The sequence below is a fragment of the Centrocercus urophasianus genome, unplaced genomic scaffold (assembly GCF_019232065.1).
Source record: "Centrocercus urophasianus isolate 14NV4802_14NV808 unplaced genomic scaffold, USGS_Curo_1.0 seq_63, whole genome shotgun sequence".
Classification (NCBI taxonomy): domain Eukaryota; kingdom Metazoa; phylum Chordata; class Aves; order Galliformes; family Phasianidae; genus Centrocercus; species Centrocercus urophasianus.
In genome coordinates, this window is record NW_024885233.1 from 137,751 (window position 1) to 153,543 (window position 15,793).

At 62.6% G+C, this 15,793-nt stretch overlaps 4 protein-coding genes across 7 annotated transcripts; 3 read left to right on the forward strand and 1 right to left on the reverse strand.

Moving 5' to 3' along the window:
• Window positions 1-11: 11 nt before the first annotated feature.
• CABP2 (calcium binding protein 2) lies at window positions 12-3,434 on the forward strand. Its single transcript, XM_042836720.1, is given in 8 exon segments — window positions 12-456; window positions 458-511; window positions 982-1,137; window positions 1,271-1,301; window positions 2,558-2,692; window positions 2,780-2,886; window positions 2,965-3,112; window positions 3,257-3,434. Coding segments are annotated over 8 exon segments (807 nt in total). The 5' UTR covers window positions 12-306; the 3' UTR covers window positions 3,283-3,434.
• A 318-nt stretch (window positions 3,435-3,752) lies between these two features.
• CDK2AP2 (cyclin dependent kinase 2 associated protein 2) lies at window positions 3,753-4,653 on the forward strand. Its single transcript, XM_042836726.1, has 4 exons — window positions 3,753-3,857; window positions 4,159-4,235; window positions 4,340-4,472; window positions 4,563-4,653. The coding sequence occupies exons 1-4, from the start codon at window positions 3,788-3,790 to the stop codon at window positions 4,628-4,630; spliced, it is 348 nt and encodes a 115-aa protein (XP_042692660.1). The 5' UTR covers window positions 3,753-3,787; the 3' UTR covers window positions 4,631-4,653.
• A 470-nt stretch (window positions 4,654-5,123) lies between these two features.
• PITPNM1 (phosphatidylinositol transfer protein membrane associated 1) lies at window positions 5,124-13,574 on the forward strand. Of its 2 annotated transcripts, XM_042836716.1 has the most exons (23): window positions 5,124-5,250; window positions 6,154-6,368; window positions 6,439-6,560; window positions 7,396-7,617; window positions 7,703-8,017; window positions 8,220-8,315; window positions 8,436-8,543; window positions 8,651-8,712; window positions 8,797-9,041; window positions 9,192-9,381; window positions 9,473-9,580; window positions 9,659-9,789; window positions 10,011-10,189; window positions 10,461-10,631; window positions 10,703-10,855; window positions 10,976-11,124; window positions 11,198-11,308; window positions 11,459-11,575; window positions 11,761-11,909; window positions 12,020-12,169; window positions 12,392-12,575; window positions 12,649-12,777; window positions 12,855-13,573. In XM_042836716.1, the coding sequence occupies exons 1-23, from the start codon at window positions 5,173-5,175 to the stop codon at window positions 13,104-13,106; spliced, it is 3,636 nt and encodes a 1,211-aa protein (XP_042692650.1). In that variant the 5' UTR covers window positions 5,124-5,172; the 3' UTR covers window positions 13,107-13,573. The 2 variants fall into 2 exon arrangements, with proteins under 2 accessions (XP_042692650.1, XP_042692651.1); XM_042836717.1 differs by lacking the exon at window positions 6,439-6,560 and having other exon boundaries at window positions 5,162-5,250; window positions 12,855-13,574.
• Window positions 13,575-13,733: 159 nt separating this feature from the next.
• On the reverse strand, window positions 13,734-15,770 carry LOC122170097 (aryl hydrocarbon receptor interacting protein). 3 transcript variants are annotated; one of them, XM_042836722.1, is made up of 5 exons: window positions 15,581-15,770; window positions 15,064-15,252; window positions 14,816-14,992; window positions 14,599-14,740; window positions 13,734-14,521 (listed from the first exon to the last, which is right to left on the reverse strand). In XM_042836722.1, exons 1-5 carry the CDS (start codon window positions 15,680-15,682, stop codon window positions 14,316-14,318), a joined length of 816 nt encoding a protein of 271 aa, XP_042692656.1. In that variant the 5' UTR covers window positions 15,683-15,770; the 3' UTR covers window positions 13,734-14,315. The 3 variants fall into 3 exon arrangements, with proteins under 3 accessions (XP_042692656.1, XP_042692655.1, XP_042692658.1); XM_042836721.1 differs by having other exon boundaries at window positions 15,073-15,252; window positions 15,581-15,673; XM_042836724.1 differs by having other exon boundaries at window positions 14,347-14,521; window positions 14,607-14,740.
• Window positions 15,771-15,793: the final 23 nt, after the last annotated feature.

A 15,793-nucleotide genomic window follows, 5' to 3' on the forward strand; every position in this document is an offset into this window, starting at 1 on the left:
GTCGCGGAGGCGGTGGTGGGGTTTGCACCGCGCTGTGGGGTCTGTGGATGCTGCGGCTTTCCCGCGGCCAACCCCGCGCTCCGAGGCCACGGCTCCGTGCTCGGGGACCCCTGCAGCCCTCTCCCCGGCTGTGGGACCCCGGTTCTCCCGTCCCCGGGCCCCGCAGCGCTCCCACTGCGGGCCCCCGCGGTCTCGTTGTCCGGTGTCAATGTCTCGGCTCGTGTATCCCGGCCGCCGGATCCGGTTTCCCCGCTGCAATCTCACCCCGGCACTGGGGGATCGGATTCGGAGCCTGGAGGGAGGGTAATGAGCCCTGAGCACCGGGCAGGAGCCGTCATGTTCCTGTTCATCCGCAGCACCCAGCGCCGCGTCCCCGGCAGCCCACTGCCCTCCCCCTGCCGAGCCCCCCCGGGGGTGAAACGGGGCCGCCGCAACCCCCGAGGGCACCGGAGTGCTGGGGGGGGGGCGGCGGAGCACCGAGGAGCCCCAGCTGCCCCCCACTTCCAGGCAGGTAATGGGGCTGGGCAGCTAATTGGGGGGAATGGGGAGGACTTGAGGGGGTGACGGGTGGGGCAGTAACACCGTCCCCCCTCAAGGGGAACAGCTGGGCGGCTCCCCCACATCTGGAGCGGCGTGGCCGAGCAGGGCATAATCCGGGGGATTATGTGTGTGTGTGCGGGCAGCGTGCAGCCCCCCCCGCCTCGCCCTGCATATCCCGAGATATTCCATAAAAACCGTAAATCCCCACGCAGCCTCTGTTACTATAAAAAAACCCCGTCCTGGCGCGGCCGGGCCAGAGCGGCGGCCCCCCAGGACTGCGCCAGGCGGCCCCCCGGGGGGACCGGTTATGCCTGGGCACCCCTGGCCATGGGCAACTGCACCAAGACCCCTGAGAGAAGGCTCTCCAAGGTAAGGCTGAAGTGCAGGGGGGTGCTCGGGGGCTGTGCTGGGCTTATTACTGCCCTCCGGCTCTGCCTACAGGACGGGAAGCAGCGCTCCGGCCCCCCCGGTCCCCAGGATGGTGAGGAGCTGGCAGAGGCTGCGCAATCACCACCGCTGCAGAGCTACTCAGTGCTGCATGGGCTTGTGGGGCCGGCGTGCATCTTCCTCCGACAGAGCATTGCCATCACACAGCTGGTATGTGAGCATTATACCCCCCTGGGGTGCATCCCAGTCCTCTGGGGTCACTGCTCCCACAGCTGCCCACTGGTGTGGATTTGGGGTGGCTGTGTGGAGGGAGCCGTCCTCCAGCCTGCATTCTTTTTGCCAGGACCGGGAGCTGCGGCCGGAGGAGATCGAAGGTGAAGTGTAGGGATGTGTCCCTAGGCTGGGTCCTTGTGGGGCTAGGGATGCTGCTCTGGTGTAGGGTCTCACCCATACCCATTCCCCTTGGTCCCCATCCCAGTTCCCATCTTGCCACCCATCCTGTTTGATCCCTGTCTCTCCACATGTTCCTCTCAGTTTCTGTCCTGGTCTCCATCTTAGCACCTGTTCCACTCACTTCCCATCCCTGTTTCTGTCTTTCTACCTGTTAATCTTAGTCCCCATCACAGCACTTGCTAGTGTCAGTCCCCATCCTGGCCTCTATCTCACCATCCTTTCACCTTCATTCCAATCCCAGTCCCCATCTCTCCATACATTCCCCTCAGTCCTCATCTCACCACCCATTCCTCTTGGTCCTCATCCCAATCCCTATCTCAGCACCTATTCTCCTGGGTCCCCATCCCAGTCCCCATTGTGCCATCTATCCTGCTTGGTCCCTGTCTTGATACCTATTCCCCTTAATTCCTATTCCAGTCCACATCTTGCCACATGTTTCCCTTTGTTCCCATCTCACCACCTGTTCCTCTCAGTCCCCATCCCAGTCCCCATCTTGGCACCTCTTCTACTGCGTCCCCACCCTGGTCCCCATTGTGCCTTTTATTCTGCTGTATCCCCATCTTGCAACTTGTCCCACTCAATCTTCATCTCACCACCCATTCCCCTTGCTCCCCATCCTGGTCCCCATCTCAGCACCTCTTCTACTGGATCCCCATCTCAATCCCCATTGTGCCACCTATCGCACTCAGTACCCATCTTGACACCCGTTTCCTTGGGTCCCCATCCCAATCTCCATCTCAGCACCCATTCCCCTTAGTCTTCATTCTGGTCCCCATCTCTCTGCCCACTCCCATCAATCCCCATCCCAGCCTTCCCCCTCTCAGCACCCATTCCATTCAGTCCCCATCCTAGTTCCCATTGTGCCACCCATCCCACTGAGTCCTCATCTTGACACTCATTTCCTTGAGTCCCCATCCCAGTCTCCATCTCACACCTGTTCCACTGGCTCCCTATTCCATCTCCCATGTTCTCAGTGTGCCACCGTTCCTGCTTGGTCCCCATCTTCGCACCCGTTCTCTGCAGTTCCCATTCTGGTCCCTGTCTCAGCACCTGTCCCTCAGTCCCTGTCTGAGTGCCTGTTCCCTTCATCCCCACCTCGCCTCTTGTCCTGCCCCCACCTGTGGGGTGCCCCCAGGGCTGTCCCTGGGTGTCACCGTTCTCCCTGCTCTGTCCCCAGAGCTGAAGCAAGCCTTCAAGGAGTTTGACAAGGACCGTGATGGCTACATCAGCTACAAGGACCTGGGCGAGTGCATGCGCACCATGGGCTACATGCCCACCGAGATGGAGCTCATTGAGCTGTCCCAGCAGATCAGTAGGTGCCGGGGCAGGGGGAGGAATCCCACATCCGCATGGTGGCACCACCCCCACTGACCTTCCTCCCCCCTTGTTCCCCTAGCAGGCGGCAAAGTGGATTTTGATGACTTTGTGGAGCTGATGGGCCCTAAGATGCTGGCGGAGACGGCGGACATGATCGGGATCAAGGAGCTGCGCGATGCCTTCCGCGAGGTGAGGGGGTGTGGACAGCAGGGCTGGGGGGACACAGTGCTGGGAGCACAGTGGTGATGCTGGGTCCCCCCGGGGCAGTTCGACACCAATGGGGACGGGCAGATTAGCATGGCGGAGCTGCGGGAGGCCATGCGGAAGCTGCTGGGGCAGCAGCTCAACTACCGTGAAGTGGATGAGATCCTCAAGGATGTGGATCTCAACGGGGACGGCCTGGTGGACTTTGAAGGTAATGGGGGTGAGGGTGAAGGGGGGGGAGACCCCTCCCGATCCCGGCTTTATTTGGGGGATGATGGCATCAACGATGGGGGAGGGGGGGGGTGAGCCCCCATTGCCAGCTTTATTTGGGGGTTAATGCTGTGGTTCTTTGCAGAGTTTGTGCGGATGATGTCGCGCTGAAGGGCCGGGAGCCGCCGCCGTGCCTTACCGGGAGGAGGAGGGGAGAAGGTCTCCCCGGGCCTGCGCTCCGGGGGGGGGGGAGCCCTGATCGTGGCCCCCTGGGGTCGTGGGTTCGCAGCTTTGCCGGTTCCTAATGAAGCTCTGTGCCGTCGGGTGCCGTGTGCCCGTCCATTGAGTGCCGGGGGAAGCCTCAGGCCCTCGCGGCGGGGGGGCCGGGGGAGGCAAATGGGGGAGCAGGACGCCGCGCGTCTCCATGGTGACGAGAGCACGGCGCGCCGTGTTTGCGTATTGGCGGCGTGCGGGTCGTGACGTCATCGGCGCGCCCCGCCGAGAGCGCAGACCGGCTCCTTTCGGGCCGCCGACCAATCAGCGCCGCCGGACCGCGCCGCCCGGCCAATCAGTAGTTAGGAGGCGGGAGGGGGGCGCCCCGCTCGGCCGCTCGCTTCCGTCTTCCCCACACGGCGGCCGACGCTCGGGACGGATTGCCGCTCGGAGCGGTGCGGGGATGTCCTACAAACCCATCGCGCCCGCCCCCAGCGCCAGCCCCGCCCCGGGGCCCGCCGCCACGGCCGCCGGTGAGAGGAGCCCCCGGGGGGCGGCGAACCGGGGGTAGAGCGGGGGTGGGGAAAGAAGGGGACTTAAGGAGAGGCACGAGGCCCGAGGGGGGCGGCGGGACCTGAGCAGGGCGTGGAGGAGAGGGACGGGGACTGAGGAGGGGACGCGGGGAGTCAGGGGCTGAGGGAGGGAAAGGACGGCGCCTGTGGGCGGCCTGAGCGGGGCGCAGGGCCTGAGGAGAGCCGGGCTTGAGGGGGTGACAGGGCCTGAGGAGGAGTACGGGGCCTGAAGGAGGGCCGGACCCGGTGTCGCTCCCCGCAGCTCCCAGCGTCCCCTCGCCGTCCGCCTTCCGCCCACTCTTCAACGACTTCGGGCCGCCCTCCATGGGTTATGTGCAGGTGAGGCCGCGGGGCAGGGGCAGACGAGGGGAGGGCGGTGTGGGGCAAGGCTGAGCCCCCCCCTTTCTCCTCTGTCTTCCCTCCCCCCGTGCCTCCCCTGTCAGGCAATGAAGCCGCCCGGCGCGCCGGGCTCGCAGAGCACCTACAGCGACCTTCTGTCTGTCATCGAGGAGATGGGCAGGGAGATCCGGCCCACCTACGCCGGTAGCAAGAGCGCCATGGAGCGACTCAAGCGGGGTACAGAGCCGGGGGGTGGCCCTCTGTGTACCTCCCCTCCCCCCCAGCCCGGACCTCGGTGCCTTACTTCATGTCGTCCCCCCCCTTCAGGGATCATCCACGCGCGGGCGCTGGTGCGGGAGTGCTTGGCCGAGACAGAGCGCAATGCCCGCACGTGACAGCCGCCCCCCGCCCCCCCCGAGCCCCGCCGGTGGCTCCCCCCGAGCGGGGCCACCCCCGGGGCTCCCTTCCCTCTCCTAGCCTTCCAGCTTTTATAAATAAAAGACGTGTTGCATCCCTCCCTTAAAGAAAATGCGCCTTCCAAAAAAAAGGAATAACGCAAATTTCCCCGAATATACCGCTCCGTTTTAATTTCCCGGTCCGCCGCCCCCCCGCCTCTGACGTCCCCTCTGATGTCACACCCCCCCCCTCGCTGTACCACCTCCTGACGTCAGCGGGCGCCCCCCACGCCGTGACGTCACAAGGCTCGGGGCCGGCTCAGAGCGGCGCAGGTTCGGAAGGGGCTGAGCGCAGCCGAAGGGAACCGAAAGGAGCCGAAGGGTTACGGAAAGAACCGAAGGGAGCCGAGCGCGCGGCCGAGCGGGCGGGGGGCGCGTTGCTATGGCAGCGGGGAGGGCCCGGCCGAAGCGGGCCGGGCCGGGGCCGGGTTAACGGCGGCGGGTCGCGGAGCCCCCTCGCCCCTTCCCCCAAACCCGGCGCCATGCTGATCAAGGAGTACCACATCCTGCTGCCCATGAGCCTGGAGGAGTACCAGGTAGCGCAGCTCTACATGATCCAGGTGCGGCTGGAGCCTGAGCCGCGGCCCGAGGCGGTCGCGTAAGGCCTGGGGAGGGGGTCGGGTGGTGTTTGTGTGGGGCCGGGGACCGTGTGGAGCCTGGGGGGAGGGGGGTGCAGGAGCGTGCGGCTGAGAGTGGAGGTCAGGGGGTTCGAGGCTGAGGGATATGGGGGACGCTGCGGAGCTTGGGGGTTGGTGATGATCTGGGGGACTCTTTGGGGTCTGGAGTTGTCCTATGGGGTCTGGGGGAGTGTGGGAGGATGGGGCTGAAAGTGAGTGTCAGAGCTGAGCTGGGGGCTGAGGGTTGTGGGGGTCCCGGGGGGGGGAGGGGGTTTATGGACTCCTGGGAACTACGGGAGCATGGGGCTGAGAGGGGGTCATAGAATTCAGAGCTGAAGGGACTGTTTGTGGATAATATGGAGCTTGGGGTTTGTATGAGATCCTGGGAGCTGTGTGGAATCTGGGGGAGTAGGGGAGTCTAGGTCTCGGGGTGGTTGGGGCTGAGGGGTATGGGGGAGTGCAGGGGTGTGGGGCTGAGGGTGGGGGTCAGATGTTGTGGGGTTTGAGGTCTGAGGTGGTGGGGGTTAAGAGTATAGAGATATGAGGGCAGTGTGGAGCCTGTGGGGTGCAGGAATGTGGGGCTGTGTATTAGGCTGTGAAGAGAGTGTGGGGCTGGGGGCCTGGAGTATGGAGTTGTGAAAATGCAGTGTGGAGGCATGGGGCTGAGCCTGTTTCTCAGAGTGCTGACTGAAGTGGGGCTCTTGGGAAAAGCTGTGGGGCTGAGGTGGGGGTGCAGGGATTTGGGGCTGAGGAAAGGGTGCAGGGGGGGGTGGGGTGGGGGGGACCTGGAGCCGGCAAGACAACAGGATCTGGGGTGCCAGGGCTCAGTCCATCCTCACCCTGCAGAAGAAAAGCCGGGAGGAATCAAGCGGTGAGGGCAGCGGGGTGGAGATCCTGGCCAACCGCCCCTACAGCGATGGCCCCGGTGGCAGCGGGCAGTATACCCACAAGATCTACCATGTGGGCTCCCACATCCCCAGCTGGTTTCGGGCCCTGCTGCCCAAAGCTGCGCTGCAGGTGGAGGAGGAGTCCTGGAATGCGTACCCCTACACCCGCACCAGGTGGGATTCCATGGGAATGTAGGCTGGGGGCTGCCCACTGGGCTCAGCCTAACCCCCGTGCTTCCTATAGGTACACCTGTCCCTTTGTGGAGAAGTTCTCTATCGAAATTGAGACGTACTACCGGCCAGATGCTGGCCAGCAGACCAATATCTTCAACCTGAGCGCTGCTGAGAAGAGGCAGAGGATCTTGGGTGTGTGCAGCAGGGGCATGAGGCAGGATCTGGGGCTTTCTCTGCTGACCTTGTGCTGTAGGGACAGGTTAAGTTATCCTTATAGGGGAAACTGCCCATACCCTGAGCTCCCTGCTCAGTCCTGTGGATCAGCTGGAGACAGGGAGCTAGGGAATCATGTCCCCATTTTGTCTTCTGCTTCTCCTGCCCCCCCAGGGCTTTGCAGAGTGTTGTTCCCCGTTCCCAGCCGTCCTGGAGCAGACTGTTCCCCACAGGGACGTGTTTGTCCCCCGTTGCTGCCTGTTCCCATTCCTGGCAGTGTCGACACGGTTGTTTTGGGCGCTGGAGCGCAACGCGTCATGCTCTACTCCTAAAATGGAGGCCTAAAATAGGCACTCGGAGGAAATGATTCATCTGACCTATTTCTCTCATTGGCTCTCGCAGCACTGGGGATGTCCGGCTGGGACGCTGGTGGCACAGCCAAGGCAGGGGACAAATTTTGTCCCTACTGCCATCACCAGCAGCCAGTGAGCAGAGTTCTGAGCTGCCTTGTTTGGCCTTGTCCTCGGCACACCCCCCCGTGCCCCTGGGGTCACCGCTGCCGTTCTCCAGCTGCCAAATCCCCACGCTAATGCGCCTATGTGTGTCAGCCCGGCTCTTAGCCTGGCCACCCCCACTCCTGCCTCCACCTCTTGCTGCTGCTTCTTGAGGCAGCGGGTCTGGCCCCAGCGTGAGGACCAGTCCCCAGAGGCTCAAGGGGACAGAGAGATGTCCCATCTTTGGGCACACGGTGTGTGGAAATGATTCGCAGGGCGCTGCCAGTCTTATCCCTCACCCTTTTTTCCTTCTACCCCAGACACCATCGACATTGTGCGTGACCCCATATCCCCTGGAGAGTATAAACCCGAGGAGGACCCCAAACTCTACCGCTCAGCCAAGACTGGCCGGGGCCCACTGGGGGATAACTGGCTGGAGGCAGCCAGCAGCGGGCCGCTGATGTGTGCCTACAAGCTGTGCAAGGTGGAGTTCCGCTACTGGGGGATGCAGTCCAAGATTGAGCAGTTCATCCATGATGTTGGTGAGCGTGGGGCGATGGCGGTGAGCCCGAGCCCTGGGATGGTGGGTTTTTGGGGGCCATACCTTACTCACTCCCCCTGCTTCAGGCTTGCGTAAAGTGATGCTGCGTGCCCACCGCCAGGCCTGGTGCTGGCAGGATGAGTGGACTGACCTGACCATGGAGGACATCCGGCAGCTGGAGGAGGAGACGGCGCGGATGCTGGCACAGAAAATGGCCAAGTGTGGTGAGGCTGAGGAGCCCTCCACTGCGGGGCCCAGCCCTGAGGGGCGGCCAGAGCCAGGAGGTGCCAGCGGGCAAGAGGGCACTGAGGCTCAAGGGACTGCCGACATCTCCCCTGATGACAGCTTTGCCAAGCAGTGGTCCACATCTTCGCGTTCTTCCTACTCTTCTCAGCACGGAGGTGAGAATGGGAGGAGTTAGGTACCCCTGGGTCCTGTGGCTGCTGCTGTTCTCTGGCAGAGGTGCATCAGGACCCTTCTTTCCTACCCCAGAGCGTGGCTTTGGATGTCCCAAAGCTCTGGGTGGCTCTGGGTGCATGAGCAGCACTGTTGGGCACGAGCAGGGGCTCGCTGCCTTCGGTGCTGACCCTGTGCTTCTGGCAGGTGGTGTGTCTCCTCAGAGCCTGTCTGAGTGGCGTATGCAGAACATTGCTCGTGACTCCGAGAACAGCTCTGAGGAAGAGTTCTTTGATGCCCACGGTATGGCAGAACAGCCCCACAGCACAGCAGTGTGCTAGATTTGCCCTGTTGGGTTTCAGTGGGGCACAGGGGTATGGACTGTGCTTGGCTCACCCATGGCCCCCCTCCCTGCCATCACAGAGGATCTGTCGGACAGCGATGAGGTCTTTGCCAAGGAGATGACCAAGTGGAGCTCCAATGACTTCTTGGACACTCTGGAGCGGCCAGCAGAGCTGGATGAGAATCTGGGTGAGCAGGATGTGTTCAGCCTACTCAAGCCCAGGGTGGGCATCCCAAGGTGGGGCTGACCCCTGCATGGACACCCTGGCTTGCTCACCGTTGATGTGTGCTTGCAGGGGAGGAACACAGCACCTCCAGGGCAGATGGCAAAGAACAGCCAGCAGCCAGCTTCTCTGAGGTGTGTGAGCTGCTCACCCCATCCCATGTAGCCCCTGGCTGTGTCCCTGGCATGGGTGCAGACAGGAGTGCTCTCCTCCTGCAGGGCGGCTCGGCCGAGAGCACGATGCAGGCGTGCCGGATCCACGTGCTCTTCCTCATACTCCACAGTGGCAACATCCTGGACCAGGGAGGGGGAGAGCTGGGCTCCAAGCAGGCGGACGTGCAGACGTTGGCTGCCACCTTCGATGCTGTCACCCGTGTCCACTTCCCTGAGGCACTGGGACATGTGGCATTGCGCCTGGTGCCCTGCCCGCCCATCTGTGCCGCTGCCTATGCATTGGTCTCCAAGTGAGGAGCGAGAGAGAGGGCTGTCCCCACTCAAGCCACCCCAGGAGGGAGGTGGTGGGCTCAGAGAGGGGTTTCACAGAGAAGTGAGCATCGCGGGATGGGTTAGGGACATGGGGTAGCCCTGCTGACCCGTCCTCATGTCTCCCCCAGGCTCAGCCCTTACAGCCATGACCGGGACAGCCTGTCCAGCAGTCAAGACCACATCCCACTGGCGGCCCTCCCGCTGCTGGCCACCTCCTCAGGGAGCTACCAGCATGCTGTGGGCAACGTCATCACCCGTGCCAACCAGGCCTATGCCGCCTTCCTGCACTCTGCTGAGGGCACCGGCTTCTGTGGCCAGGTGAGAGGGGCGGGGGGGCTTAAGGAAGGCTTTGCCCTGGATTCTGGCTGGGGCTTGGCTCCCACTGGGATGATTTTTCTGCTGTCTGCAGGTAGTGCTGCTCGGGGACTGTGTGGGAGGCATCCTGGGCTTTGACGTGCTGTGCCAAAGCCGGACAGGTGCTGGGGGCAGCCGGAGCAGCAGCCGCCGTGGCAGCCTGGTCGGTGCCTCTTTTTTAAAGCTACTGACCATCTTGGCAGCATCTGGCTGCTTGCTGATTCTTCTTGTCCACCCACAGAGCACAGAGCCCATTTCCCCCGAACTGTGTGGCACCCGGGATCCGCTGGCTGACGGAGCGGACACAGCAATGGGGTTGGGCCAGGCCAGCCCCGAGCCAGGGGACGGCCAACATCCAGGTTCCTCGTGCAGGTGAGAGCAAGGTGCTTGGGGGAGTGCCAGCACCCTCCATACAAACTTTGTGCTTTATGTGAACGATGAATTCCCCATCTGTGCCTGGAGGAAGCATTGCACAGATGCAGCAGTGCCGTGCCGGGGCTCCCCTGCTCCCAGCAGCTCCTCTGGGCTATACGGGCTGTGGCGGGCGCCCTGCAGCACTGTCATTCCTGTGCCCGCTGGCTCTGCTCTTGCAGCCCACAGCCTGGCGATGCCCCACTGGAGGCAGAGGCACCACGGAACAGTGCTGCAGCACAGGATGGGGCAGAGAGCACCAGCACCCGCCTTGACTTTAAGGTATCCGGCTTCTTCCTCTTCGGCTCCCCGCTGGGGCTGGTGCTCGCGCTGCGCAAGACCGTCATGCCTGCTCTGGATGGTGAGGAGCCCCACCGGCTGTGGTGCGAGCCCCCACACCTCCCTGTGGGGCTCAAGCCCTTGTCCTCCCCAAACAGCTCTGCTTGAGATTTTCATGCTGTGGCTGTACACATCTCAGTGTTGGCGCATGCCTTGAGCGTCCCCTCTGTGCCACTGGTCTCCTGGCTTTCTCTCCTCATCCTCTCCTCCCACTGGGTCCTGCTTTCGACTCCCTGTGTCCTCAGCCTTCCTGACTGCGCGTCGCCCTGCCCTGACCCCTTTCTTTGCCCCAGTGGCCCAGCTGCGTCCTGCCTGTGAGCAGATCTACAACCTCTTCCACGCTGCTGACCCCTGCGCCTCCCGCCTGGAGCCCCTCCTGGCCAAAGCCTTCCATGCCGTGCCACCGCTCAATGTGCCCCGCTACCAGAAGTACCCCCTGGGCGACGGCACTTCCTCCCTGCTGGGTGAGTGGTCTTGGGGGCTGGCATCCCCACAGTGGGGGGCTATGGATGGCCTGACTCGGTGCTGTCTGCAGCGGAGGCTCTGCAGATGCACTCTGCCCTCTTCCTGCCCGAGGTGGACCTGGCTGCTCCCCCCACTCCCACCGGCAGCTTTGGGGGGGGCTTCTGGAGGGGAAGCGAGCCAGGAGACCCCCCTACACCTGCCAGCACCAGCGAAGTCGTCAAGAGTGAGTGCCATCACCAGCATCCATAGGCACTAGAGGGGCTGGAGTGGCTCAAGCCCCTGAAATGGGGCCAGGCTGGGGGGGTAAGGCTCAGGGATGGACTAACTGGAGCTCTCTGCACAGTCCTGGAGCGCTGGTGGGGTCTGAAGCGCATCGACTACTCGCTGTACTGCCCTGATGCGCTGACTGCCTTCCCCACCATCACCCTGCCTCACCTCTTCCACGCCAGCTACTGGGAGTCCTCCGATGTGGTGGCCTTCATCCTGCGCCAGGTAGGGCACGCATGGCAGGGTGGGCAGCGCACTCAGCCAGTGAGGGCTGAGCTGTGCGTTGTCCCCTGGCCAGGTGATGGAGAAGGAGGGCCCGCAGCCGGCCGAGAGTGAGGAGAGCTCCATCTACAGCCCCGCGTTCCCCCGGGAGAAGTGGCAGCGCAAGCGCACCCAAGTGAAGATCCGGGTATGGGTACCCCTAGGGCTGCATGGGGCTCGAGCTGTCCCCAGGCGCTGTGGGGTGATGCAGCCAGGAGGGTTTGCTCCCATCCTGGTAGACTCCCATGTGCTACTTCTGGGGGCTGTTCTGGTTGCTGAGATGTGTGTGTCCTTGCAGAACGTGACAGCCAACCACCGGGCCAGCGACGTCATCGTGTGTGAGGGCAAAGCGCAGGTCCTCAGCGGGCGCTTCATGTATGGCCCCCTGGATGTGGTGACATTGACGGGAGAGAAGGTACTGTGGGGACGTTCCCGGGGCCCTGGTGAACGGCAGGGACACTGAGGAGGGGACAGTCCTCATGTTAACTGTGCCTAAATGGAAGGGCTTAGGGACCAGGACTCCATAGGACCTTGTGGGATGGTGGGAGAGGATAGTGATGGTTTTCAGACTGGGACTATGGTATTTTTGCCTTTACTCAGGTGGACATCTACATCATGACGCAGCCGCTGTCAGGGAAGTGGCTGTACTACGGCACGGAGGTGACGAGCGGCAGCGGACGCCTAACCTTCACCATCCCTCAGGACAAGGCCCTGGCCATTGGCATCTACCCTGTGCGCATGGTGGTCAGGTGAGATGTTGGCCATGTGCTTCTAGTGGGGTCACCTCAGCCACCTCCCCTCCCGTGGGCTGAGGGAGGTGACAGCGCCAAGTCTGAGCCTCGCTGCTGTTCCATCCCAGGGGTGACCACAGCTACGCGGAGGCGTACCTGACAGTGGTGGCCCGGGGCACTGAGTCAGTGGTGTTCAGCATCGATGGTTCCTTCACTGCCAGCGTCTCCATCATGGGCAGTGACCCCAAAGTGCGGGCGGGAGCTGTTGATGTTGTACGGTAAGTGCTCTTCTTACAAGGACAGCCAGCTTTGTGCGGCGACAACCCCATGGGAGCACCAGATCCATTTCAGGGTGTCCTGCTGTGACGTGACACAGTTTGGTCTGCAGACCAAAGTTTTGGAACCTGCTCAGTTAGCTTGGGAGGTGCACGGTGGCTTCCAACCCACTTTTCACGTGGACTCTGGTGACAGTATGTATCATGTGTGCCCTGGTGTACCAGGCACTGGCAGGACTCGGGTTACATGATCATCTACGTGACGGGGCGCCCTGACATGCAGAAGCATCGCGTGGTGGCCTGGCTCTCCCAGCACAACTTCCCCCACGGTGCTGTCTCCTTCTGCGATGGACTCACCCATGACCCCCTCCGCCAGAAAGCAGCCTTCCTGCAGAGCCTGCGCTCCGAGGTGGGGCTGGGATGCTGACCCCAGGGTGGTGGGGAGGCTCTGTCTCCACCCTCATGCTCCTCTCCTTGTGCAGGCAGAGATAGCCATCGTCGCTGGCTATGGCTCCACCAAGGACGTCTCCGTCTACAGCTCCCTCGGGCTGGCACCAGCACACATCTACATTGTGGGCCGTGCTGTCAAGAAGTTCCACAACCAGTGCCAGGTGGGGCAGCAGGGCTGGGGCTGCTGGAGGGATGCCTTGCCCTCACTGGGGTCTCACACTGTGCCTGCATCTCTCAGTTCCTGTCTGAGGGCTATGTAGCCCACCTGGCCCAGCTGGAGGCTGCTGCCCTAGTGCACTCACCCAAAGGACCCCCTCGGCCTGTGCTGGGCAAAGGCACCTACGGCTGCCCGGCGCCCGTCGACTTCCTCCGCAAGCAGAGCCAGCTCCTGCGCTCACGGGGCTCCAGCCAGGCAGAGCGGGACGGGGGCCCCCTGCCTGCCCGTGGCAAGCCCCGCAGTGTCAGCCTCAAGCTGGAGGGTGAGGAGTGAACCCCTGCCATTTTGCCCACTCCTGGACACTGCCTTTGTTTTCCAACATGGAGCTGGAGCTGAAAGTGAGGAAGGTGCTGCACTCTGAAACTGTGGGGCACAGCCACACTGCTCTGAGCCACCCCGGGGGGTGGACAGATCCCCTCTGGGCTGAGCCCCCCGGGTCCTGCCTGCTGCCCCCCAGCTCTGCCTCTACCCTTCTGCCCCAATACCTGCTGGCAGTGCCCTGCAGGGTCTGCCACCCAGCCAGTTCTGGGGTTTGGGGTGCTGCCCCCAGGCTCCCATTCACCTTTCTCTGCCCCAGGTGTAAGTGGTGGTGGGCAGGCACTGAGCCTCCTCCCTGCACCCTTGTATTTATTTCTGTTCAGTGTTGTGGGGGCAAGGGAAAAGGTGAGATTAAAAAAAAAACAACAAGGTTCTTCTGTTCTGTTTGTTTCATTGTGAAATAAAGCGATGTAAAGCAGAGCTGCTGGGGCTGCCTGTCTGCTCTGTACTCCCACAGCCTCAGGGTGATGCTGGCCCAGGGCCCCACAGGTGTAATGGAGGGTGGTAGCACCCAACTGCTCTTATTTGCCCTTCGGTTTTACTTGGTTATCTCTAACGGCACTTTTTCTACGTGACCAGATGTCTTTCTATGATGAGTTTTACTTGTGTTTATCTCGGTATAGCATGATCATGGCTTTATATACGCAGTGGAAACCAGTAGTTCAGATAAAAAGTTTACAGCTCTGTTGTGGTGCAGTACAGAGGAAACGCAGCTGCAAGCTGGCAGCGGCAGCCTTGCGAAGTGGCAGTGCAGGATGTGGCATGGAAGGGAAGGGATGGGGTACAGCCTTGGCACTGGAGCTCTTGCAGTCAGTCATTAATGGGCTCCCCTAGACCCACGCAGCACAGCTTGGCCCAACAGAAAGGATAAAAACCAAACAGGGAATAAAAAGCAGCGTGGAAGAGCGTTGGCCTGGGCTCATTTCCTCCACTGGGTTCCCCACCGTTGTGCCGTGGGGCGCAGTCTGGGGCTCAGTGAGGAGATCCATGCTTCTGTTGCCAGCCAACGGCCCAGCACTCAACACCGCGCCTTCTGCGCCGCGCCGAAATCCCACGCGCCTTCCGCTGACTTCCAATAAACGTTGTATTAAACATTAATAAACATGGAAAACCATTCCACATGTGGAATATCTAACAGAATTGGCCCGGAGAGCATGGCGGGCTCTACTGGGAGAAGATGCCCTTGAAGCGGATCTTGTCCTCTGCATCCTTCTGGCGCAGGCGCACCTCCAGGCTGCGCAGCTCCTTGCTGACCACAGGGCGCAGTGAGGGGTCCAGTGCCAGCACCTTGGCGAAGTCAGCCTGCGCCTCGGCCACATTCCACACGGCCGCGTGAGCCTTGCCCCGCTTGAAGTAGGCTTTGACGTTGTCTGTGGGGAAGGAAACATCAGCTGGGGAGCACGCGGGCCTCCCTGGTGCACTGCATGCAGCCGGCACGGCTCCTTACCCTCGTACTTGTTGAGGATGGAGGAGCAGTGGTCCAGCACCTCGTAGTACTCCTCACTCTGCAGCTTGCACTGGCAGTAGTTCAATAGCAGTGGGGTGATCTTCTGGTCCAGCTCAATCCAGTCCGGAGAGCCGGGCTGCTCCTGTGGAACAGGAGGGCAGAGTGAGCCCCAGCGCTGACAAAAGGATGGCGAAACCCCGAGGGGTGGGGAGCCCACCTTCATCTGCAGGTTCTTGAGGCAGGCGATGGCGTCGTAGTACTTGGTGGCTGCCTCCTGCACCTTGCCCTGCCGGTACAGCTCATTGCCCTCCTGGTGGATCAGGGGCACGGCCTGCAGCTTCTCCTCATCCGTCATGGCCCAGGGGTCCTGCTGGTAGGAGCCAGGCTCCTCCACCTGCACGCACATGGTCAAAGGCTGCGGTGGGGCACAGCCCATCGGCACCGTGACCCCAGGACCCCGCTCACCTTGAGCACCTCGATGTCGAAGATGAGGGGCTGGGGGTTCTTTTGCAGCTCGTCCAGGTCGGGGTAGCCCAGCGAGTAGTGCTCGTGCAGCTGGGCGATGCTGCAGCAGTGCCGCTGCCCCTCCAGAGGGTCCTTCCCCGCCGCGATGTTGCGCAGGCTCTTGGCCACCAGAGGGTACAGCACCACGTGCTGAGGGCAAGGGGGGCTCAGGGGGCAGGCATGGGGCCAAGAGGAGGCCCACGTGGAGGTCACGGCCCCTCTGCATCAAGCCACGCCCCCGTGATAAAAACCACGCCCACCCGTCGCAAACCACGCCCCCAACAGCGCGAAATCACACCGCTCAGCACCAAGCAACGCCCCCTTCAGCGAACCACGCCCCTTAATGAGCAAACCCCGCGGCAAACCACGCCCACAAACAGCAAAGCCCCGCCCTCTACTGACCAGAACACGCCTCCGTCGACCAAACGGCGCCCCCCGCTAAGCCCCGCCCCCGGCGCCCCGCCCCTTCCGGCCGCACCTTGGACTCGCAGCGGAAGCGGGCGCGCTCGCCGGGCCGCATGGTGCGCAGTATCGCCTCCCACACAGGCAGCTTGAACTTCTTTCCGGCGATCAGCTCCATGGGCTTGCCCCGCGCTCGGCTGTCATCCAGCACCGTCTCCTCGGGTTCGCACCGCAGCGTCCGGTAGTGGAAGGTGGCCTGAGTGTAGGCCGCGCGTCACCATGACGACCG